This window comes from Podarcis pityusensis, assembly GCF_964106645.2.
Source record: "Podarcis pityusensis genome assembly, chromosome: 1".
NCBI classification, from domain to species: Eukaryota; Metazoa; Chordata; class Lepidosauria; order Squamata; family Lacertidae; genus Podarcis; species Podarcis pityusensis.
In genome coordinates, this window is record NC_138028.1 from 46,145,563 (window position 1) to 46,171,876 (window position 26,314).

Genomic DNA, 26,314 nt, shown 5'->3' on the forward strand with positions numbered 1-26,314 from the left:
GATTTAGCGCTTCTGCGCCTGTTCAAGCACCGAAACCCGGAAGTAGCCCGTTCCAGTACTTCCGGGTTTCGGCGCGTCCGTAACCTTAAAACGTGCAACCTGAAGCGTCTGTAACCCGAGGTATGACTGTAAATAATTTAATAAAGAATTTAAAACCATATTTCCCTTCTCTTCAAAGTAGCAGAGAATCACAGTTTTTACCAGCGGTGCTGTACTATTTTGGCTTCTGGACATGTAGTTGTGCCCTGAGAAGAGATGCAATGAAAAACACTAGCAACTAGTCAATGGTGATTAATCTTACATAAACAGTGCAGTTATCTACACAGCTACTCAAAAGTAAGTCTCTTTAATTTCCTAAAAGAGGCTTCCTCCCAGGTAAATGAGTAAGCAGCCAAACTTTCCTGAACTCAATAGGATTTACTTCTGCATAGTCACATGCATAGGGTCGTGCTGTATAGTATACATATGCACCACAATGACTCCTATTACAAAGAATTGTAATATGAAGGCCACAATTACTTCAGAATAAGTTTAACTAAACTCAGTGGGTCTCATCTGTAAGTAAACATGTAAAGGACTGTATTGTAAATGATTTACTCAGGGATGGATAAATATTTTCAAATCTTTACACACACCTTGCCCCCAACCTCACTTTGTTGAGAACCAAATTTTTAGGCAATATCATCAGGCCTGAGTGATCAGGAGTCTGAGATTTTCCTACTGTGGATCTTAGGGTGCCTCTAGATAGGGGCCTTATATTGCGAATGGGTCATTCAGATTCCATTTTCTTGTATTTGTGCTTGGCACATTAACTTACACACATTCCTGGAGCCCCCCCCCTTCCAGTCATGGGTATTCATAGCTATTTCGACAGCTGTCCATATCAATAGGCTGTTTATCTGCCTTTTTTGTATTGGCAAAAGTTAGAAAATGTGGAAAGGACTGAGGTAGGGTGGCCAGATGAAAGAGAGAGGTGAGGAAATATCAGTAAGGTATGGCTTGAATGAGGCCCAGTGTAATACCTCTTCCACACAGCTATTAAAATTATAGGAACCTGTTATCTTTTTCAATTGAATCCGAAAGGCTTAAGGTTAGGGCATCATATTTGACACTATATAGTAGGTAAAAGGGTAAAGGGACCCCTGACCATTAGGTCCAGTCGCGGACGACTCTGGGGTTGTGGCGCTCATCTTGTTTTATTGGCCGAGGGAGCCGGCGTACAGCTTCCGGGTCACGTGGCCAGCATGGTGACCCAGAGCAGCGCACGGAAACGCTGTTTACCTTCCTGCTGGAGCGATACCTATTTATCTACTTACACTTTGACGTGCTTTTGAACTGCTAGGTTGACAGGAGCAGGCACCGAGCAACAGGAGCTCACCCCGGCACAGGGATTCAAACCGCCAACCTTGTGATCGGCAAGTCCTAGGCTCTGTGGTTTAACCCACAGCGCCACCTGCGTCCCTATATAGTAGGTAGGCAGTATTTATTTTTAATGATTTGGTAACTACTGAAACTCCCTTTTCTACATAGCTATTAGCATTACGGAAAATTATCTTCTCTTTTTAAATGAATTTGGATGGTTTAACATCTATCAAATCATTAATAATCAATACCGCATACTCTGCAGTATTGTGTGCAATATGAAGCCCCTCCATCAGATTTGGCTAAAATGCTGCCCCTTCCTGAAGCCTTTTTGACTGCCTTTGTCCTTTCACAGTATCTTAATAAGTTAAAACTTAAAAAAATAAACAAACCTCATGCCATTGCTATGTGATCAGAAGTGCCTGGCAAGCAGAGACCACATCTGCCATGAACGATGGGATGAAAACCTGGATGAAAAGGAGGCAATTGCATGACCATTGAAGGTTAAGTTGCTGGTGAATCCCTCTTGTAAGATAAGTGGGATCCATCCGAAAGGTAATTATTTGAAGGCATAAATGTCTGACACAACCTACGGAAAGCATCTTCTTATGAAGGAGGAGGGGAGGCAATTTTCCCCTTCCTTCCTGTTTAGGAATGTCCCACCACTCTCAGGGGCCCAGGGAGCTACAAGGAAGAGGGTGAATGGGTTCTCAGGTCCATCTTGTGGGTTTTCCACAGGCATCTGGTTGGCCACTGTGAAAAGAGGTCGCTAGCCCGGATGGGCCATTGGCCTGATTCAGCAGAGTCTTGCTATGTTCTTACGTTGTTGTTGTTTAGTCGTTTAGTCGTGTCCGACTCTTCGTGACCAGAGCACGCCAGGCACTCCTGTCTTCCACTGCCTCCCGCAGTTTGGTCAAACTCATGCTGGTAGCTTCGAGAACACTGTCCAACCATCTTGTCCTCTGTCGTCCCCTTCTCCTTGTGCCCTCAATCTTTCCCAACATCAGGGTCTTTTCCAGGGAGTCTTCTCTTCTCATGAGATGGCCAAAGTATTGGAGACTCAGCTTCACGATCTGTCGTTCCAGTGAGCACTCAGGGCTGATTTCCTTCAGAATGGATAGGTTTGATCTTCTTGCAGTCCATGGGACTCTCAAGAGTCTCCTCCAGCACCATAATTCAAAAGCATCAATTCTTCGGCGATCAGCCTTCTTTATGGTCCAGCTCTCACTTCCATACATCACTACTGGGAAAACCATGGCTTTAATTATACGGACCTTTGTTGGCAAGGTGATGTCTCTGCTTTTTAAGATGCTGTCTAGGTTTGTCATTGCTTTTCTCCCAATAAGCAGGCGTCTTTTAATTTCGTGGCCGCTGTCACAATCTGCAGTGATCATGGAGCCCAAGAAAGTAAAATCTCTCACTGCGTCAATTTCTTCCCCTTCTATCAACACAAATAGTCCCCCTTTCTCTCCCATCAAAAACCCTTCTGTGTGCAAAGGAATCAATTGGATTCCATCTATATGTATTTTTGTGTGTGTGAAGAAAGCTCAAGTTTAGACAGGAGAGGTCCATGGTTAGCATACCACACTCCTTGCAAATGGAATTGAGACTGATGAGGAATAGAAACCACTCCCATGATAGTCCTTTATCATATCTGAATGCCTTTCTTCATTATGTGGCCATAGACTATAAGGCAGCTTCATTTCTGATGGATTTCATTGGAATTCCATCAGAAAGAATGTTAGGTTGATATGCTAGAAAGAGAAAGAGATTGATTTTTTTAAAAAAACTTTAATTACTAAAGTTAAGGAGGATCTTTAGGGGAAAGTAGACATTTTCTGTCAAATGTGTCTCTTGTTGGCACTAATAACTTATTGGATGAGATAGATTTTAGTGCTTTGTTGTGTATGTTGATTATGTTTCTTATGCATTATCCCATCTTTATTACTGCAAATGATATCTATTCAGGGCAGGCAGATGTTTAAATAAATGGATCTTTGTATTTGTGTATTTCAAGGCCAGGCTCGGGAGCAAAATAAAATCTAATTATTACGCTAATGTAAATTTATTATAGAGCTGTTAAATGTAATTGTGGTTTACAAGACTCATATTGTGAATCCAGAATTATTTCACTGCATGGAGCTAGTTGCTTGGGGACAGAATTACATAGTTTAAACAGCTCACTTCCCCCCTTTCCTTTGAGTTTCATAAACTTGTAGCACGACAGATCAATTAAGCATGCAATTGTAAGGTTAGAGCCTACCTTAAGACCATCTAGCCAAACCTCCGGCACTGAGACGGCATCTTTGAACACCCAGAACAGATTAGATTACTCAGAATGCTATAAACAGAGAGGAGTGAAGAAAGTGCGCCATAGGAACCTGCAAGGCAATCAAGCGAAACAAGTTTTTGTTTTTTTTTTGCTGCAACTTCTGTTGTTACACTGTTGGTGCATCAGGAAGTGTGAACCATGACAGAAATACAGCTTGAGACTCTCAAATGAAGAATGGCGTGGTTCAAGGCCACCTGGCAATAGAGGAGCCAACTCCTAGGGACCAAGGGGGCTTCGGCTGTCCCAATAAAATATTTGAGAGGGGCCCTCAAAGTTGATGGGCATTGCCATTCAAATGGTGTGCATGCACCATGTCATGTGATCAATTATGCAGGGCGGGGCTTACCTCTCCCCCCAAAAATATCTTATTCAAGTTGGCACCCCTACCTGGCACTGAGAGTGATCTGGACCACATGGGCGCAATGTGCCGCAGTTTTGATCTTCTGACCCCCTTGTGAAGTGACTTAACTGTGAACTGACCTGTGGCACAATGCAGTTCACCAAAGTGATTTGTATATTTAAATGCTGCCAGTGAAATTCTCACTGGACAGTTTGCACCTCTCTACGTGTGCTACTAGGTGAGTCAAGTGAACTAACTACAAGAGAAGAAAAAATCTGCTTCATTATTACTTCAGATGATATCTATGATTTATCTTCTTTCGATGCAAAAACTGCATATGTTGCAGAGAAGCATCCCCAAACACCCAGGAAGTTTGACAATGGTATTATTAAGTCTGACGGGAATGGGTGGGTGGGAGGCAGTGATTGGATTTGCAAGTTGCTACACAGTTAAGTCAGTTTTAGATAAAAATGCACCTGGGCTGCACAGCACTTATTTGGATCTGCGTCGTGAATGCTCCAAATATGCGATGCCAGCATGTTAGAAGGTGGAAGAACAGTGGCTGGTGCTGTTAGAAATGGAAGCCCACCATTGAAATCCTACCTCAACCACAGTGGGTGCGACCACTGTTGTTGTTTTTTTAGCAGCATGCTAGTTCCTCATCTCTAAAATGGAAAGAACTCCATGGAAACAAAATAATTAAAATGTGGTTTTCTCCCCTTGCTGTTTGAAGACAGAAGGTGGTGTTTTAATGCATGACATCTATGGGGCTGTGTTGTCACTGGGTGATGTGTCATAGTTTCACTTCCAATGACATGGGATCTTTAACAGTCACCACCAAAAGGATTTAATTCTTTTTTTGAGGGGAGGGTTGCGTGTAGGAACAAGGTGGGTTTTTAACATGCAATATGAAACTTTTGAGCACTGGTCTCCATTGACTGGCTGAACATCCCCAACATATTGTTGGCCAAAGCCAAAATCACCTTACAAGATACTGGGCAGGTTTTGCTCGGATGTTAAAGACAAGTGGTGACAGGACTGAGCCCTGTGGCTCTCAGGCATATATGAGAGCTGCCTAGGGAGGAAAAGCAGCTGCCCATTATGCATCTCTTGGGACCTGTTAGAAAGGAATTAGTGTAGTCAGCTTAGCACCATTCTCTTGGTACTGACCGTGCTGGCAGAACTTCACAGTCGGCCATGCCTCGCTGCTGATAGATCAAGAGATAGCAGCGGCATGGCTGATTTCCTTTTTGTCATTTCTCACGAATGCCCAGTGCATTATTGCTGCTTTGGTTTTTCATATACGACTCATCTGGAAGAAACATCATTGCTGCTTTGCTTCTTGATTCATCTGGAAAATCTACAGCAGGGATGGGGAGCCCAAAGCCTGGATCCATGGGCAAACTTCTGGAGAGCCACAGGCCCGTAGTAGGGGGAGCCAGAAGCAAAAGTGGACAGAGCAATGGATGTGACTCCTATCTTTGTGCCATAGGCTACAGTCTAGCCATGTAGAGGGTTCCACATCTCCCTCACCAATCCATCCTCCATTCAGGCTAACAAGAGGCATTATCACAGTTCAAGTACACATGCCAGCCAGGCAAAAGTATTTGAGGGAAAGAGTAAGTAAGGTCAGTGAGAGATGGGGCATTGAGAGAGGGGTGTGGCTGAGAAGGATATGAAGCCTGAGATACGTCCAAAGAGCCAGACACAGAGACTTGGAGGGCTGCATTTAGTTCTCATATCCGATGTTCCCTATGCCTGATCTCCGCTATGGGTGATTCAGATAGTTTGTCACCACTTTCTCAATTGCTTCCTAAGGTTTGGAAAACTATTAGCAAGGCCATGGGAATTGGGTTTGGATGTATTTTGATTGCACAGTTATTTATTTATCTTTCATTTTATTGAAAGACATATATAAGCTGCTTAAATATTTTAAGAATCTATGTAAAAAATAGTACAGTCATACCTCATGTTACGTATGCTTCATGTTACATTTTTTCACTTTGCGTCCTGCGGTGCCCTGGAAGTACTGGAAAGGGTTACTTCCAGGTTTTGCTGCTCGCACATGCACAGACACGCAAAATGATGTCACACGCATGCGCAGAAGCAGCAAATCGCAACCCTTGCGTGTGCATGCGCAGACGCGCCACTGTGGGTTGTTTTCCTTTCATGTTGTGAACGGGTCTCTGGAACGGATCCCGTTCACAACCAGAGGTACTACTGTATTTATCTTGCTTGTCTTGAGCCTTCTCACAATGACCTCCACTAACTTGCAATACTCTAAAAGAGGATTCATCAAATTCATGGAGACCATGGCTGTCAGTGACTACAGTGGTACCTCAGGTTACAGACGCTTCAGGTTACAGACTCCGCTCACCCAGAAATAGTACCTCGGGTTAAGAACTTTACCTCAGGATGAGAACAGAAATTGTGCTCTGGCGGTGCGGTGGCAGCGGGAGGCCCCATTAGCTAAAGTGGTGCTTCAGGTTAAGAACAGTTTCAGGTTAAGAACAGACCTCCAAAACGAATTAAGTTCTTAACCCAAGGGACCACTGTACTTACTACAGTGGCTATGCCCTGTGTCTGTGGTTGGAGGCAGAAATGCTTCTGCAAACCAGTTGCTGAAAACCACAGGATGGGGCCTGCTCTTGTGCTCGGTTCCTGCTTCACGGTTTCTCACAGGCACCTGGTTGGCCACTGTTCACTACTAAGCCTGTTGTTCGTACTGAAGTTGAAAGATTTTGATTTGGTTAAGGTCACTTGTTAAGTTCGTGACAAAGAGTTCAGCTTATGTCTTTGGTGGTTTCACACCAAAATACTAATCGTTGTGTAGCCCATTTGGAAACATCAGGTGTCAGAACTAGAGGAATTTGAGGGGAACAAAACCAACTCACAGAGACTTTTCTAGAGTTATGGCAGGAAGACTCTAGCAGGCTATTCCTATGCATTTAGCAAGCTCTCAATTTCATTTTAACATCTGCAGTTTTGTGTAACTGGTGTTATTAGAGGCTTGTGTTAGAAGCATCATCAAAACTCTTTTCAGGCATTAACATTAACATTGATTAAACAGGTGAGGGGGTGCAGGGAGCATGAGCATGCTAGTTCCATCTCCTTCCATAATCATTTCCATTGCCCTCTAACTTGTGGAGGGCGACTATCTGCAGCAGGGAATCTTCTATCCTTGTAGGGCTCCTTGTGTATCCACGTGACGGGGTGAGCTCCCATTGCTCTGTCCCAGCTTCTGCCAACCTAGCAGTTCAAAAGCATGCCAATTCAAGTACTGGTAAATAAATAGGTACCGCTTTGGCAGGAAGGTAAACAGCGTTTCTGTGTTCTCTGGCTACTGTCATGGTGTCCTGTTGCGCTAGAAGCGGTTTAGTCATGGCGGCCACATGACCCGGAAAAGCTGTCTATGGACAAACGTTGGCTCCCTCAGCCTGAAAGCAAGATGAGCGCCACAACCCCATAGTCGTCTTTGACTGGACTTAACTGTCCAGGGGTCCTTTGTGTATTTTAGATCCCTGCAAAAATTAGGGTTCTAACTTACATGGGGAGTCTCCGTGACTGGAGAAGGCTGCTCACTGCATATAACTGCCTTCCACAATGACTGGAGATGGAGCTAGCACAGTCATGGTTGTATATTCAGGATTTATTTATTTATTTATTTATTTGGTACCGCAGGTCTTGTAAATTGGAAATCTTTTAGTGTGACAGCACCCACACTTTGGAACACCTTCCCTGTTGACGTCAAGCAGGGGTCTTTTACTCTTTGCTGTATCTGCTTAAAACATCTTTGTATAGGCAAACTTGTCGACGTGTAGATGTTGATGTGTTTTGATCTTTCTTAAATTTTAATTATTCAAAACATGTTTTTAATTGTTTTGATCAGCTTTTATAGATAATTTTAATATTTCCTCTAAACTGTTTAGAGATTTTACCACACTCAAGCAGCATATAAATTTTGTTAAATAAATAAATAAAATTTCATGCTACCTCCCTCTTGTTTTTCTGTCACCCAGTTTTGCTTATATTATCTTGCCAGCATTCACAAGCTGAGTATGCTGGAGTAATGATACTGATAATTGCAACGTCTCTTTTCATTTAAGACAAAATGAAGCAGGTGGTATAGTCCTCAATAGCGTCTCACTGATATATGAAATTTTCAAGTTTCTTAAAAAAAATTCAAAGTCAAGGGGTTACTCTGGATATTCCAAAGTTGGCAAAATGTGAGCAGATGCTTTTTATTTATTTATTTAAAATATTTATGAATCACCCTCCCTCCAAAGAAGCTCAGGGCGATATACAATAACACAAAAATCATGCTCTCTCCCTCTTTCTGCATCCACTCACACCCGAAAATCAATTTAAAACACAGAAAGAGATGATAAGAACAAGAGATGAACGATGAGAACAAAGCTAAATGTGGTAAAGTAGAGCCTATGTTCTATGAAAACATTTATTTTCTGGTTAAAGCTATAGTAACATTTTTGATAACATCAAATAATTGACACATCATTTTAAAAAAAACATCTTTTTAAAAAATTCTTTAAAATCAAAATTTCTTATTTTCAGGCTTCGATCGGCTTTTCAACTGCTGGGAATAACTGGACCCTTTGATTTTCATATAACTTCCCTCCACCATAGCAAAACTGGCATTTTCAAATTTTAAACAATCCTTGATGCCACCAATTTAACAAAAAGATTTAAAGTTTGAAGTTCTACTTTTATTTTTAGCCTTGCAACTAAAGTGGTGAGCAGCAGGGATTCTTATATGGGTAGCAATAGTTCAACTTTTGCCAGCCTGGTGCCCTGCAGATGTTTAAGCCTAATACTTCTATCAACCCCAGCAAGCATGACTTTTTTTTAGTCCCAAAACATCTGGAGGGCACCAGCTTGGCAAAGGCTACTGTCGTTTATTGTTCCCTAGTTTCTGTTAATACAAAGTGATGGGCACTGCTCATATTTCATTCTTGGGAGGAATTTTTGGTACACACAGAACTTGAGCAACGGGTGATAGTTTGTTTTCATTCAGCATGCTCTCTTTTCTCTTAAATTCTCCTCTCTCTCTCTCTCTCTCTCTCTCTCTCTCTCTGCATCCCAATTTTCACAGTCACAGAAATTTGACGCTGTGCTGTTAAATTGTTGATTAGTTCCTTTGTGAGTGTGTCTGATAAAACAAATGTGCGTGTCACCCAGTTTTAATCAGCTTCATTTCTTTCTAGTGAGACTTCAGGTTGGGTTTGTGCACTTTCTAATTGAAAACAGGGGTCTAGACAGCCGCCCTGGGACTTCTGTGTAAAGAGCTTTCTCAGTAGGCTGGCATCTCTCTGCAGATTGCATATCCACAGCCACAACCCCTCTCTTCCTGGTGCCATACAGACCTCCGCCCCCTGCAGTCCCTCAGGGAAATGTCTCCGCTGGTACTGGTTCCACCCCTCCTCATCCCACATTCCCATATCCTTCAGGCTACTGGAGAATCCTAATAAATATCTGCTACCTTTTTCTTTCTCCCCTGGCGAGACTCTTGCGCCTTTTTACGCTTGCACGGCGGGCAAATTCAGCCGTAAATATAAACTCTCGCCTGAGTCTTTCCCGCTGCTTTGCTCCGGTGCCAGGAAAAGCCGCAGCGGTTAAACTTCTTATCTGCCGTGCAGCTGCTGAAGGAACCAGGCCACAAGAAAAGCGGTGGGTTTAATTTAGTCTAGAGCGAGGGAAGAAATAAAAGAGAACAAGGTTCTCTCTCTGTGGGTGCACCTTTTAACAGCTACTGTGGCCTATTTATGCCCTTCTCCTGTTATTAAGCAGATTAGGGTTGTTGTTACACCACCCCGCATATAAGCTTTCTGATAAAATGCCATATGTTGCTATGCAGCTGACTACTGGAGGAGGACCACACAGTTTAGCATGGGAACATGGACTTACCCAGACATGGCTATATATGTAATTGCCAAATTTTCCCCAAGCCTCACACCCCACACTCTTTTCCTTGGACCAAACTTCCTCATATTATCACAGACCCTCCAAGTGTCCCTATTTTCCAGGGACAGTCCCGGATTTACGGAAGCTGTCCTGGTTTTTGATTGGATCCTGGAATGTCCCTGTTTTCTTTGGGACATCCTTATTTCATTGGAGAAATGTTGTAGGATGTCCTCTAGGAGACTCTGTGAATAGAAGTAATGTTTTATTATGTGTTAACATATGTTGGAAGTCACCCAGAGTGGCTGGGGCAACCCAGTCAGATGGTTGGGGTATAAATAATAAAATTGTTGTTGTTGTTGTTGTTGTTGTTGTTGTTGTTGTTGTTGTTGTTGTTGTTTTGTTGTTATGGAATAGGACATCACTGTTTTCATCGGAGACATGTTGGAGGGCATGCTATCACCTCCACCTCCCCAGTTCATCTGTCTCACTCTCTCTCTCGTTCCATCTCTCAACCTTCCTGCTATCTAGTTGCTCAGTCTGTCAGATTTCTTGGCAGTGGGAAGCACGGTGTGTGTGTGTGTGTGTGTGTGTGTGTGTGTGGTGCAGGGGGAGGTACATATGTCCAGTCCAGTGGTTGCTTAGCAACCAGGATATGCCCCCACACCCTGTCCCGTTCTCTTAAGCTTCATTGGTGAGGAAGGCAAAGGGAGGGTGAGGCAGTCAAGTAGATGAGAAGCGCTGAGCAGTGGTGGAGATGCCTGCTGGCTAGGATCTTTATAGCCTCCCAAGGGGCTTGTAACCGCAGGATCTTGTGTCCCTTTTGGGCAGTGAATCAGAGCAGCTCAGCCCTCCTCAAAGCTGCATTCTGTCGTTCTTTTATTCCCTTTCTGTGCAGCTATTTTCCTCTCTCCCATGTTGTGCTTTATTTACTTTTTAATTATCAGAATGCTGTACAATTCATTTTTGGAGGGTGGGAGAAGAATGCTCTACAGCCCCTCTCCATATCTAGTCCTTTAACAATTAGGCCAAAACCTCACCACAGTGCTTAACAAGGATACTAGTTCCGGTCTGAAACTGGCAAGGATGGTAAACATCCTGACTGTAACTAATAAATTGCACAAATCATCTTGTTCTCACCACACATCCATCAAAACACAACTGCCCTAAGCAGGGATGGGTTTTCCATAGTCTCAGAAAAACAGATTTTGATCTGGAGATACACCCAGACCAATGCTAACTGTGTTCATTCAGAGGGAATTCCCATTGCGTTCACAATCCATGGATCAATCCATGTTTAGGATCTCAGCTAATAACTCTAGGAGAATAACTCTCTGAGACAGCCATTAGTGCAAATTACATGCTGTTTTGCTTGCCGTTTGATGCCCATTTCAGTGCGCATGAGAGCGCATTAGCAAGTATACTTGCTTCCTGTTAAACTACATAATTGCCTGTCAGGTGAAAGTTGTTACAAGAATAAGGCATAATAGTGAATCAGACATGCTGCTTTAAACTCAATTATTTTTTCATTTTAAAATTAGGACAACCTGCCTACCTCCAACTTGCATGCTTTTGAAAAACATGTGTGTTTCTCGTGCTGGCTCTTGTCATAGCACGGCCTACTGTTTCTGCAACTGCAGTGTTGACCCCCAGAGTTTCTGTTAACGTTGCAGAGGTTTTTAGGTGCATTCTCAGTTCATGTTGGAACTGAAAATCCAGTCATGTTTGAAACTGTGGGCCTCTCCAGATGTCCCTTTTCTTGTGCATTCATGGTTATTTGTACTCATGATGGTATTTGGGCTTTTGTACATGATCTTGCTTTGGTTCCCGCTCCCACCTGCAAAAAGTTTGGGGCAGACATACTGCTTTATCAGTCCAGTCAGTGCATGTGGCTTAGTTGCCTGCTGAAATCCAATAACTGTTTATACCACAAATATTGCTGGCGTTTTTTTGGTCCTGCTTCTGTTGCCCTATAGCATAAGAGTCCCTGTCCAGATGGCAATAATGTGGGAATATTGGAGACACACCACCAAACAACTACTAGAACAGAATGATGCGTGGACAGCCCAGTGTAAATCCACAACTAACACACTATTATTGTGTCAATGTCATGTTGCAAAGTGTACCCACAAAAAGCCACCAATCCGCTCCCTTCTTAAAAGTTAGGGCCTCACTAGCTTCCTCCCTTTGTGAATAATAGGCCTGTGAGGGGTGGGAAGGTGTGGAGAACTTCAATTAATTGTATGCTTTCAATGCTTTTCAGTAATTTCATTATCCTGTAATTGCACTGATCTTTGCCTAACACGTTTATATGCCCCTTCCCCTCTTTGTTTTGTTTTGATCCCGGGGGAGGTGGATGTCCACTGCTTCATCCTCTGCTTCTTCCTCCTCCTCTGCAGACTTGGGGACCAGTTCTACAAAGAAGCCATTGAACACTGTCGCAGCTACAATTCCCGGCTATGTGCCGAACGCAGCGTCCGTCTTCCTTTCCTGGACTCGCAGACAGGTGTAGCTCAGAATAACTGTTACATCTGGATGGAAAAGAGGCACCGGGGACCAGGTACACATTGTTCATCAGTGGCATGGAGGACGCACAGAGTTCTGCTACCAGGAACTTTGAGAAGCCACACGCAGGAGGGCCTGCCTGAAAGGATATGCTTGAAAGGGATTCCTTTTGTTAACCACAGAAGATGAGTAAACCCAGTGGAGACTGGTGCTTATTGGGACTGGTGGGGCAGAAGGCAGGGAGCCCAACAGCTGGTGGAGCCACAACCAATGACAGGCAGAGCCAGCTAATGCCTGTTTGGTCTCCATTCTCCCCCCTGTTGGGTTCTACAAATGCAAAGTTGAGACTAAGGAGGAGGAAGATGACAGGCAGGTCTACCTCCTGGACTATCTGTAACTAAGAAGGCTGGGGGGCAGGAGGGGGCTGGCTGAGGTTGGTGGGGCACTGTCCCATTTCCCTTACTAGACCAGCCTCCACTGAGGAAGCCCTAATTATTCCTTCGCCCCCATTCACTGTCACAAGAGAGGATTGCTTGACATGTTGTTTCCTTTGGATGCAGCATCATCTCAGCCCCTTTATTTCTATTGATCTTCATTGCATAAGTGCAATGGAAGGTGAATGGGAAATGGTTTTAAGTAAGAGTTGCGAGGGAAAGGCATCCGTACGTTGTTACTGATACACTTGAGAATAATGAACCTTATTTCTCAGAAGGTAAAATGCATTAGTGGCGTGCTTGCAATTTTAAAGTGACTTTACCATTGCCCGTTTCAGAAAGCGATAGGGAGTGCCTTGTTCCCTTCTTGCACATACCATAAAAGTTTAACATATTAATAGTAACGCAAGGATCAAACTAGACCTTACATAGAATTCTTGATACACCCCTCCATTTTAAAAATCGAAACCAGCTGTTTCAGAGTGGGAGAAAGTTGCGAGCTGCACTTGCGCAGCCTTGCAGAACTCATCCAGCCATTGGCTCCACTTACTGCTGACTGCCCAGTCCTCAACTACTAGTTCCAGTGGGCACCAGCCACTGCTGCAGGTTCAGAAAAAGTATGGGATAGAGTCCTGGGGGACTGCACTCCATATTGAAGAAAGCTAAGGTGCCGAAGAGTAGGGTTGTAACCCGGCTTTCTTTCTACTATACAAATTTTACTAAATAAAATTTACTACTATAATAATTTTACTAAACAGCCTCTTGCTACTTGCACTCTGAAGTGGCGCAGTCCCAGGGACCTGAATGCACAGATTGGCTCTGGGTATTGGTTTCTTCAGGTGTTACGCACTGTCCTTCTGAATAGCACTGTGCCCAGTGAACAATTCTTTCCCATTCATTCTGCTCTTTAGCATATATACTTGAAATATATTCATTATCCTACAGGGGGGGAAATCATTCCTTTGTTGCATCACCTTACTTTCGTACAGTTCTCTTAATAAATGTTGTATCTCATGGCAAACAGTTGAGGGTTAATTTCACACAGTACTGCACATAACTCCTTTCCTCTCTTCCCCCTCTCCCCCCCCCCCCCCGGCAACCTTTCACTTTAGCTTTGAGTTATGACTCTTCTACACTAATGAGATAAACAACATAACTCATTGCGGGTCCCGCTATTTCCTTTATAATCAGATGGTTAGAACCTTCTGTGGTTGCCCTATAAGGCACTGAATTGTGGGGCAACTCTGGAGAACAAAGAAGATAAAAAAAAACAACCACCATGCATGCATTCTCACGTATGTGGTGCCCATGTCAAAACTGGGGAGATCTTTGCAAGACTGTCTTCCTGGACTTGCCTTCTAAACTTCTGTTTGCAGAAGAATTGAAAAAAGAACACCATACTTCTTTTGGGAAATTATATTGCAGTGGCTAGGCTCAACACATCCCTTTCCTGTTCCAAATTCAGTAGACTCTGTTTTTGAAGATAACACAAGGTTACTTCAGATTAGCAAGATTGTGTAGTAGGACTGCTTGTTAGCATACAGTCTCGTCAATTAGGAAAGGAAAAGCAGATTTTTATGTAGGGCATTTCCCATCCCTGTTGTGCCTCTTTCTACTGTAGCTGCTAGGGGTTATCTGCCCAATCAGCTTTTTGAGTTTGAAAGCTTTATGCCCGGTATGAAACAGGGACAGGCGATTGAGGGGTTGTTTCTCTCCCCCCTTCCCCCCCCTTCCATTTTTTTCTCAGGATGTTAAGTATAAGGTGTTCAGCTACAGAAACAAAACAAAAAAAGCCCACCCCACAATGCATGATTGCAGCCATGTCTATTTACATTAACTGGAACAATTGCTGCTTGCCCCAAGTGGGCTGGTAAGTATCCTGGCACCCTACTTTAACATGTGCTGCATCTGCGTTCCCCGCCCCCCCCCAATTGCCATTATTCTTCTCATCTAGATCAATGCTTTTAAGCTGCCAGTTGCTGCTGCTGTTCCGACCAGGGAACTTTTGCCTCCCCAACCTTAAAAAGACAGCCACTCTCAGTTTGAGTGACCTAATTCTTTGTTGATGGATAATGTTGTAGAAGAATGTAACTCTCCGTGGTGCAAAGCTATATAAATGGCACTTTCAAAGTGAGAGGGAGATTGCCAAATGCCCCTTATTTTAAAGACAGCCGGTCTTTTCACAAGGGATGTTGTCTTTGTTCCGGAGTGATATCCTTATAGCACTTAATATGGGCCCCTTATTTCGGGTTTTAGATGCAATACAACACTGAAGAGAACTGAAACTGCGTCTCTGCAGTGACAGGTATTTCTGAACTTTTGATCTCACAACCCTGTAGAAGAGAGAAGAGGTGGAGGGAGAAACTTTGCAATGCCTTTTTGCCCATTTCATTCCACTTCATGTGTCACTTTGAGCTAATCAAGTGGGAAAGCTCATAGTGAATGAATCAGCTGTAGGTTTCCACATCGCCTGAAACGTATATGCTTCCTCTAAAGAGTGCTTGGTGTTCCTTCAGTCACAGGTGGCACTCAGAGGCCAGTCCTAAACAAATGTTTTCCCTAGAGCTGACTTCTCCAGCCAAGTGCCCTATGGGTGTTTTGTTGTGGCAAATGGGGTAGGACAGAGCAGTGGCAGCGCCCCACCAGATGAGTTGTAACCAGCATGCTAGCTGGGACTCATGGGAGTTATAGTCCAAAACCTCTGGAGGGTACCAGCCTGGGGAAGGCTGCTCTCGAGCAAGTGGTGGCTATGAGTACGAGCTTCCATTCATCTCTGGAATTAGCCACTGTTGCCACTATCAACATTTTCTTAGTATTTAATAAAACAAGTAGGTCATATGGAACAAAAGCAGGGTAAATTAACTTATATTTTAAAAGTAGCTGCCTTGACATTACTTGTGACCCTGTAGTTGTCAGATTGAATAAAGGACTGCATTCCTCTGTCTTAATTATTCTGCAGGAGGAAGGTATGTAGGGAATGTCATTTCCCCATATCTATCGCAGTAGTGTGAAGAGTTCCACTCTCTGAAGATGCCATTAAGGGTACAGTGGTACCTTGTTTCCCGAACGGCTTGGCTCCAGAACAAATCGGCTCCTGAACGTTGCAAACCGGTTTGCGAACTTTTTTTGGAAGGCGAACATCCAACGTGGCTTCCGTTGGAAGCTCCTGCAGCCAATCGGCAGCCGCGGCTTGGTTTTTGAATGGTTTCAGGAGTCAAACGGACTCTGGGAATGAATTAAGTTCGAGAACCAAGGTACCACTGTATACCTACACAAAAATATTTTTGCAGAATCTATCTATACAGCGTTACTTCGGTTTAAGAACAGTCCTGTTTAAGAAGGATTCAGTTTGCAAACTCTGCAAAACCGGAAATAGTGTCTCAGTTTGAGAACTTGACCTCGGTCTAAGAACAGAATCCGAACGGTGGAAGGGCACCAGCGGTGGGAGGCCTCATTAGGGAAAGTGCGCCTCGGTTTAAGAACGGTTTCGGTTTAAGAAGGGACTTCCAGAATGGATTAAGTTTGTAAACCGAGGCACCACTGTACTGTGAAAAGTTGGTGGATCTGACTTGGTGCTGTGTCCTCTTTGTTAACATCTCACCTTTTCTATATATTCAGAGGTACTGCGACCGTGTTTTCAATGAGATGGTAAGCATGTTTTTTGGCCTGTACCACTTCAGGCTGCAAGTGCTGGCTTACATGACTGAATACTCTTCCAAACACACAAATAAAAACCACTGCCCATTGAAAACTAGATGTCAAAGATGAGCCTTGGCTACATGCTAGTTTTCTAAGTTATATATAAATATATATATATTTTAAAATTGTCTGGGGAGCTCTTAGTAATGTGGTCTGCTAGTTGCAGTGTAAAGTGGTGCAGGTCTTAATTTATCAGCCCAGTGGTAAAACTTGGTGTGACATTGCATTGTAGCTGCTATTTGCCCCACTGCGTAAATGCATAGATATCACATGGATTCTGGTAAGTGTCTACCCCCACTCTACAAATACCCAGAGAGGGAGGGTGAATTTACTTGGAAGGAAGCACAGTGGGGAAGTTTTGCTGCTATTGTTAAGAACTTCTGGATCACTTTTGGTTGGTTCCTGAAAAAAGGCTTGAGTTTCCTCCAAAATCTCACATGCAGGTCTGTACACTACTGCTCTCCCAGTCAAGCACAGCATCATCTAATGGTGCATCTAGGTGGCAAGTGCATTCTTCCCTTGCTCCTTCTTTGCCACAGTGGGTTGTTGAGTCATTCAGCTATGAATTCATAGAAACTCCCCAGGGGAATGGTAGGGATTTCTCTCTCGCCCGCAAACACTTCTGAACTCAATTTAGGAATATAGTTGTGATGAAGAAACAACATTTGTAATCCCTGCAATTAAAGTAGTCTGGAAGAGCCCTAGGACTTAATGCAGTTTAAAATAGCATAGCATTCTTGAGCTCTCTTTTCATACAATTTTTAGATGATATAAAGTGGGATTCCCGCCTCCCCCCTCAACAAACTTTCTGTTCATGCTTATGGGCTTAAGTGAATATTCTCAAAGCTGTGATAGGGCCCTTCAGAAGTCATAGCAAAAAGGCGAGTCCTTGCATTTCCTCTGTGGGTTGACCACATATTTTCTGTAGAGTCTGAATGTCTTCTGTAACTATGTGGTAAACATACCAAGGGAACATAGTCAACTGTGGTTCTCCAGTTTTTTGTTTTTAAACCATGTCCACAAAACATTACAGAAGGGGCCCATGGTTGAATAATTATAATGTGTCGTGTTGCTGGCAAGGAGCATATGAACTGGGTCAGTTACTGACTATTGTCCCAATAATACAAGGAAATTTGTGACAAAGCACAGGTTGATAAATATGGGGCAGAACTCCTAGCAGCTTAGTTCCCACCCACCAGATGGGAGCACAAGATGCCTCTGATGGTGGACCTGAAGACCATGTTCCGCAAACGCTTCTCTTCCTAGAATTCAAGGGAAACCAGTGTAGTTCAGTTCACCGCAGCCCATTTCCTTTCTTATAGAAATGTTCTTAGATTTTTTTTTTAAGCCTGTGCAGACCAGAGAGGACATACAGTTGGTGGAGTTCCTCACCTTTGAAGAATCCCCAGATGGAGAACAAAATATTTTTTTATTATTCTTATGATTTATTAAATAGCCTCCTTACCCTAGGGTAGAAGTTTAAAGCTCACTTGCAGTAGCTTGATACAGTTGATTCCAGAGAGGCTACGATTTCTAACCTGTTTGTGAATCACTCCAGAGTTTGTCAGCCTTGAGAGGAGGAAGGGTGGGCCAGCCTAATTGCATGCAAACCTCTCTTGTCAGGAAGTGTAAATGCTTCAGAATGAAAGCTACAGTTAGATTTGCAAAATTTGACACCCCTGTCTCCATTTGCTTATGGTGAACTTTTGAGGGAGAGAGAGAGAAAGAGAGAGAGAGAGAGAGAGAGAGAGAGATTTATTAAGGGTTAAAAAAATCATTACGCTCGTTATCATTGTCCATATTGGAAAATACATATTTCTTTAGAAACTTGCCAATAGTTCCGTTTGTTTTGCTTGGTTCCCATATCTGGGTCATTCTTTCACATTGCAGCTATTTAGCATGGTCACATTAATTGTGAATCACCACCGGCAGCATCCAACATGCTGAAATAATCTCCACAATATTTTATGTGTGTTTTTGCAACTATTTCACATTTAGCAACCTTGACAGCCATGCTATCTAATATTCACAGTCTGCAGCAGCTTGATGATGGTGGGGAGATCACCACAGAGTTGTGTGCAGGTGTGTGTGGTGAACCTCTCTCAATAAATTTGATTCTTCATGGTGGCATCATATAGCACTGACTTCTCCTCAGGGAATGGAAAGGGATTTTTTTTTTAAAGCAAAGTTGGCCAGTACAGTCAAATCTTATTCAGTGGTGGGCTGTATATACATGTGTGGTGGCTATGCCCAGTTAGGAAATCGTTCTGGGATAATAGAATCTAATATTCCCACAGAAACTCTTGTATGAGTTTCTGTTATATAGCCTAATGTTCTAGGAAAGTACCAGGATCTTAAATGCCACGAAAAAAAATTTTTCTTTCTCACTAATGGCAGCAAAACTAAGAGCCTAGTCCTATGCTTTACTGAGCAGCTCTGCTCATCCCCCAGTGATTTCAGAGCCCAGACAGGTTCATATGGGACAATACGGTTCTTCAGATCACCTGGACCTAAGCCATATAGGGCTTTATAGGTGATATTTATTTATTTATTTATTTTATTTATATACCACCCTTCGTGGGATGCGGGTGGCCTTGTGGGTTAAACCACAGAGCCTAGGACTTGCCAATCAGAAGGTCGGCAGTTCGAATCCCCGCGACGGGATGAGCTCCTGTTGCTTGGTCCCTGCTCCTGCCAACCTAGCAGTTCGAAAGCACGTCAAAGTGCAAGTAGATCAATAGGTACCGCTCCGGCGGTAAGGTAAACGGTGTTTCTGTGCGCTGCTCTGGTTCGCCAGAAGTGGCTTAGTCATGCTGGCCACATGACCCGGAAGCTGTATGCCGGCTCCCTCGGCCAATAAAGTGAGATGAGCGCTGCAATCCCAGAGTCTGTCACAACTGGACCTAATGGTCAGGGGTCCCTTTACCTTTACCTTTATACCACCCTTCATCTGAGGATCACAGGGTGGTTTATACAGGGTGATTTTCAGAATAAAAACAAAAAAAGTAACACAACCACAAACAACCCCTCTCCTAGTTTAAAAAGCCATATAGGTTGTTTAATTAGCCAAAGGCCTGAGAGAAGAGGAATGTTTTCGCCTGGCGCCTAATGATGTGTAATGAAGGTGGCAGGTGAGCATCCCTGGGAAGAGCATTCCACAAATGGGAAATGAGCATTTCACTGCAGAAAAAAGGCCCTTTCTTATGTTGCCACATTCTGGACCTCTCATGGAGGAGGCACATGAAGAAGAGCCTCAGATGGTGATCACATGGTCTGGGTTGGTTCATATGGGGAGAGGCGGTCCTTGAGGTATTGTGGTCCTGAGTCATTTACAGCTTTATGGGTCAAAAACTAGCACTTTGAATTGGGCCCGGAAAGTAATTGGCAGCCAGTGCAGTCAGGCCAGGATCGGTGTTGTATGCTCAAACCATCTTGCCAAATTCTGCACCCGCTGAAGTTTCTGATCCATCTTCAGAGGCAGACCTATGTTTAACACATTGCAGTAATCTAACCTAGAGGTTACCAGAGCATAGATAACAGAAGTTAGGCTAGCCTTGTCTAGATAGGGGTGCAGCTGGGCCACCAGCCAAAGCTGATGGAAGGCAACTGCACACTACAGAGGACACCTGAGTCTCAGGTGACAGCAAAGGGTCCTGATGTACCCCAAGCTGCGTACCCGCTCCTTCAGAGGGAGTATAACCCCATCAACAGCAGGCAATCTCCCATCCATCCTGTTTAGGGAATCACCCACTAACAGTTCTTCAGTCTTATCTGGATCAAGCACTTTGAATTGTGCTCGGAAACAGCCAACGTTGTAGCAAGATTTATTATACAGGTTATTTCCAAGCTAAATTCAACATTCTGCTGCTAAAATATAAATCCTATGTGGTTTTGACCTGAGATGCCATGTAGGAATGGAAGAGAAATTTGTGTGGCCTGCATTTTAAAGCAAATCAACCTAAGCCCCCTCCTCACAGTCGGAGCTGAGTTGGGTAAAGACTCCAGAGACAACATTTTTAGAACCAGGAAAATTTGCTTGATACTACAGCATTACTATTTGCATGCCAGGAAAATAGCTTTCCAACCCCCTGCCCCCAGCCTCTTAAATATTTTAAGCTGGAAATATTTAAATGTGATGATCTGGTAAAGTCTGCCCTGAAATCTTTATTGTGAAAGGTGCTATCAAAACCCATCATGGTTCGTTCCACTCCTCCTTTCTGAAATGATACCCGAAGGTAGGATGCAAGCAAAGGTTGCCTTCAGGCCAAAAGAGCTGCTTCCTCTTGCTTAATTATAAATTTTGCCCTGTGTGGGTCACCCGACAGAGACAGATCTAAGAACTAACTCCTGCAAAAAGAAAGAAAGGAAAACCAGAAAATCCCGCCAGTACCAGCTCTGTCCTTTCATCTACTGCTGGGACTATGACCCCCAAGAGCATCAACCATATTATCAAAGCCACATTCACTAGAGCATTCTTCAGTGCCTGTCAGCGATGCTCCTATGGCCCACGCCCATGAGCCAAGCAGTTCACCCTCTAAGTGAGAAAATGAATGGACATGAATAATAGGGTATTAGAAATGGAAATGTCCAAGTGGAGCACTTTTCAGGCTCCCTGGGGGGTTCTGTCTCTGACCTTAAGATTGCCATGCTTAAACAGAAAGGCTTAGAAGAGAATTAGACTGAGAAGGTGCCCAATTAGAGTGGGCTTACAATTTTGCTACTGTATCTCTTGGTCTAAATAAGGGCTATAAAAAGTAATTGTCCCCCACGTGATAGCTGCTTTTGTGCTTTGATGTTTCAGCAAACGCAGAACCCTGCTAGGTTCCATGCTTTTTGGGGAAAATCGTTAAATCTTACCTTGTTAACCTAGTTTTTGCTCCCATGCACCTCCACCCATGTGTACTTATCGGCTCTTGCAGTCTTTTACCTATTGCAGCTCATGCTACAATTAACAGGTTCTTCTTCAATGCCCTGCAGGACTCATTTGTCTTTTGCACCGGCCAAAAGCAGAAGAACATAAAGTCTAGACTATATTATAATACTATATTATGTCTCTTCATTGATTTATTTTAAATGCCATATTTTTTTCTTGCCACCCCAATTTTGTGAACTGTTTGTCACACTGTTGCTACTACTGTATTGTTAGTATACAGCGTTCTAGATCAGTACACAAGGTTAGTTTGCTAAAAGGCTACCTTTTTACATATTACCATTTTCTCTTGGTTGTTATGAATTTCTAATACCTATTGGGCATACTTGCAGCAAACTAACCGATTTTCAATGCGCAGTCTACAAACTTGTCGGGATTCTTTTTTTGAGTTGTCATGCTGTAACTCTGGATTCTGCAAAATGCAGCAACAAACTCGTTTCTCCTGCAGAGGAAAACAAAACCTAAGCCGTGTCTGCATTAAACTTCAGAAATTCACATCCGTGAGCCCATCTTGACATCATGTGCCCCAGGCAAGCCTCCTCTGGTGCCACTTAGCATGTCGCAACTGCTGCTTGCCAATGTTCTCCCAAGTAAATCTTACAGTAAGAAGACTGTCTTCTCATGCCTACTCAGAGATAAACTCTGCTAGCTTTCTTTAGCAAGCTTAGACTTTGTTCACACTCCCATTTGCTGTACACTCACTGCTTTTCCAGTGCTGGGTTTTTAATCAGTGTTCACAAGGCGTTATCCAAAATGCATTATGTATGCTGTACGTTGTTATAAAATACTACTGTTTGATGCATTGTTTATCAAAGCAACTTCACATCAGTTGCAGTCCTTAAGCTGTCCGTAATTAATCTCTAGCCAAGGTGTGAGCACCTTTGTGTAGGGTAAAGACATCTCTGCCTATCAATGTTCCCTGGTGTGTACACACACAAAAAAACAAATCAAACACTAAGGAAGGTATGTTGATGTGAACAGGTGGCGGGGCGGGGGGAGCTGTGAAACACACCAGGGGGGGAAATCACTACACTCCAAGGCAGTAATGTGAACATACCCTGTGTCTACATGAGATTTGCATCCAAATGTGCATGCTGTAAATCAACCTGCTATGAGCTAAAATAAAAAAAAATTCCTTCCAGTAGCACCTTTAAGACCAACTAAGTTAGTTCTTGGTATGAGCTTTCGTGTGCAAGCACACTTCTTCAGATACACCTGAAGATACACCTGTGTATCTGAAGAAGTGTGCTTGCACACGAAAGCTCATACCAAGAACTAACTTAGTTGGTCTTAAAGGTGCTACTGGAAGGAAATTTTTTTTATTTTGACTATGGCAGACCAACACGGCTACCTATCTGTAACTGCTATGAGCTGTTCTGGATACATATCATTGTGCAGCTGAGTGGTGTTAGGGATGCTGTGGACCCATCGCTAGCATGATTAATATGCCGCATGATTTTGGGACCACTCCTGGTATCTAGCATTACACTTGCCACATCCAGTGACATCCAGCTATGGAAAGATGCTAAGGAGTTTTGCAAGGCTCAAGTTGGCTATAATTTTGAAGAGGTGCTAAAAACCCTTCAAAGACAAGATGTAATGAAGTATAATTCCAGAGGTGAAGAAACGTTGAGATTCTAGCAAGGCTAATGATGATTTGACAGTGAAACAAAATTGTGTGTGTGTTTTAATTGTTGTTTTCGTTTCCTTCTAACCCTCAGGATTAGCACCAGGTCAGCTCTATACGTATCCTGCTCGTTGTTGGCGCAAAAAGAGACGTTTGCATCCTCCTGAAGACTCCAGGCTGAAGTTACTGGAGATTAAACCTGGTAAGTACTCCTCTCGATGTAACTTCATGACTCTGGCAGGCACAACCTCAGGGCTTTTGAACTTTCCTTTCCTCTCTCCTGTTTGCAAGCAGAGAATTTTGCTAAAATCCATTGTGTTTTTTAAAAGGAGACACCCATTCATTCTGAATTTAAGTGCGCCTGTAATTTATACCAGTCTTGAAAGACCTACATTGGCTCCCAGTACGTTTCCAAGCACAATTCAAAGTGTTGGTGCTGACCTTTAAAGCCCTAAACGGACTCGGCCCAGTATACCTGAAGGAGTGTCTGCACCCCCATCGTTCAGCCCAGACACTGAGGTCCAGTGCCGAGGGCCTTCTGGCGGTTCCCTCACTGCGAGAAGCAAAGTTACAGGGAACCAGGCAGAGGGCCTTCTCAGTAGTGGCGCCTGCCCTGTGGAACGCCCTCCCATCAGATGTCAAAGAAATAAACAACTAGAAGAATCTGAAGGCAACCCCTGTTTAGGGAAGTTTTTAATGACTGATGTTTTAATGTATTTTTAATCTTTTGTTGGAAGCCGCCCAGAGTGGCTGGGGAAACCCAGCCAGATGGGTGGGGTATAATAATAATAATAATAATAATAATAATAATAATACTATGGGGAACTGCAGTATTTATGTTGGGGCCAAGTGTTTTTCTCAATTTTAACACTTGACGTTTGGGAGGGCAATGTTATCTCCTGAGTGTTATGCCTCATGATGGCATATCCTAATAAATATTTGCTAAGGCTCCATTCATCCATTACAGCCATAGCATGGTTGTCTGTGAAACAACTGTGGGTGCAATTCCATATAGGAAAATATTTTGTGTGTTGTAGTTTCCTACATAGTTCAACAGTTAATCACAACCACCTGAAAAAAGTAGTCATGCAGCTCTTGCAATGCAATGTGTAGGAAATCCTTCAATAATGTGTGTGTGTGCTTATATGCATGGTGTGTCACAAGGAATCATGAGAACTGTAGTTTTCACTGAACTGAAGGCAATCCATGACAGTGACACACCTTAGAAGAAGAAGAAGAAGAAGAAGAAGAAGAAGAAGAGTTCGGATTTGATATCCCGCTTGAAGGAGTCTCAAAGCGGCTAACATTCTCCTTTCCCTTCCTCCCCCACAACAAACACTCTGTGAGGTGAGTGGGGCTGAGAGACTTCAGAGAAGTGTTACTGGCCCAAGGTCACCCAGCAGCTGCATGTGGAGGAGCGGAGACACGAACCCGGTTCCCCAGATTACGAGAATACTACCGCTCTTAACCACTACACCACACTGGCTCTTGAATGTAGACTGTAAACCTGAGAACAAGTACCGTCCTAATGTTGACATTTGTAAATGATATAAAAATGCTTCAAACAAATACTTATAAAACAATATAAATGCGTATGTTTGCGTTCCTTTATATTTCCAGCTTTGCTGTTTTCTGATTTCCTCCTCATTGCCAAGCTATTAAGAAATGAAGAAGGGATGAATCCTTGTGCTTCTTTATTCTTAGCAGTCAAAGACAGTTAAAGCACTAGGAGAAGGAGGGTGTTCTCATACTGTTCAGTTTTGGAGAGTAGGAGCACCTGGATGTCTAACTGTATATTTACTTGCAGGATTTACTCTTGATAAAATCCCACAAAAGTGGCAGCCTCTTCTGGGCAAACAATAAGACCCCAGTCCCTTTTGCAAGCCACATAGAACTAAACTGGTGTGTGTGTGTGTGTTCCCATTTGTTCAGATTCAGTTTTATTCACCAGAGAGAGAAGACCCAGTGGTAAAGAATAGGTCTTCTCTGTTTGAACCATTGCAAAATTGGGCGTATTTGGATCTTAATTTGGCTTAATCACATTTGCCTTCATCACAGAAAGTAGCCAGATGGTCAATAATGGAAACCAAACTAAAGTCTGTTTAGCAGTCCTAACATCTAATCTATCTATAGCATGCTCAACACTGTACGTATAGCATAAATATCAAAGACTTAGTCATGTCTCCGCCACAAAAAAATAAAGTATTTAATGAATAAACCCAAAAGCCTTTTTTCACATTAGCATGTTTCCACAACTCCTCCCTCCAGCCATACAGTAGAAAATGGGAAATCTCTCTGAAACCAAATGTCATTGTCCAGCACCGCACAATTTAATTTATGTGTCTGTCTGTACGTACTCATTTAACAGTAATTATGGACTCTTTTATCTACTGTGATCAAATGCTAAGTAGCTGTTTTCGAGTGCCCTTTGACTATCCTGGGAGGGTTGTTCACTCTGATGCTGTAAGATAACATGATCAAGAGTCTGGTGATGTTAATTCTTGTCTGAAAAGAAAACCCAACAGAGTCATATTAAACATTTATTTATTATGGCAGAAACAATGTCTAAGTTCATCCGCAGTATCAACTTGAAATAGTGATTTAGTCACATTGTGTTCTATAAAGTATTTAGGAATTACAAATAGTTATCTGTGAAAAATCAAGGAAAGGTTTTTGGAGGAGAGAATGTGTCAGAAGAACATTGTGGTAGCATACCACAACAACCCACAGTAAATTTTCTGCAGCATGCTCAGCTTTTTTTTTGATAACCTTGTGGGAAAGTATATCAGAGAATCCACAAAGCTGGAGGGGGGGGGGAGCAGAGGGGAGGAATTGTCCCAAGGGAGTTTCCCTATTGCCCTCCTCACTCTCCAAGAGGACGTTGCAAGCTTTTGCAAGATTAAAGGTGTTAGCTGCAGGTCCGAAAAGTCAGCTAATCTGCAATTCATAGCCCTTTTTAGATGCAAGGAGAGCGTTTCCTAAACTTTTAGTAATTGAAGCATATGTTCTTCTGAATTTAAATTCAAATTTTCCATCTGAAGAAGTTTATGTGGAGAGTATGTAAAAGCAAGAATTATTTCTCCTCAGAAGACTCCATAAAGATTTGTTTCTGCATGAGTCACTAATCTGGGCTTGCCTCTTGATTGGAAACAGGCAAGTCCAGAGCAGT

At 43.1% G+C, this 26,314-nt stretch overlaps 1 protein-coding gene across 2 annotated transcripts in view; it reads left to right on the forward strand.

The window, feature by feature from the left end:
- The window catches only part of DPF3 (double PHD fingers 3), a 190,864-nt gene that overhangs the window by 76,478 nt on the left and 88,072 nt on the right, over positions 1-26,314 (forward strand). For both annotated transcript variants that reach the window (XR_013983600.1, XM_080997690.1), the window contains exons 2-3: positions 12,350-12,510; positions 23,240-23,347. Coding sequence is in view for 1 of the 2 variants with exons in the window: in XM_080997690.1 (XP_080853816.1) it covers positions 12,350-12,510; positions 23,240-23,347 (269 nt within the window). In the remaining variant the exon portion in view is untranslated. The remainder of the gene's footprint in view (positions 1-12,349; positions 12,511-23,239; positions 23,348-26,314) is intronic.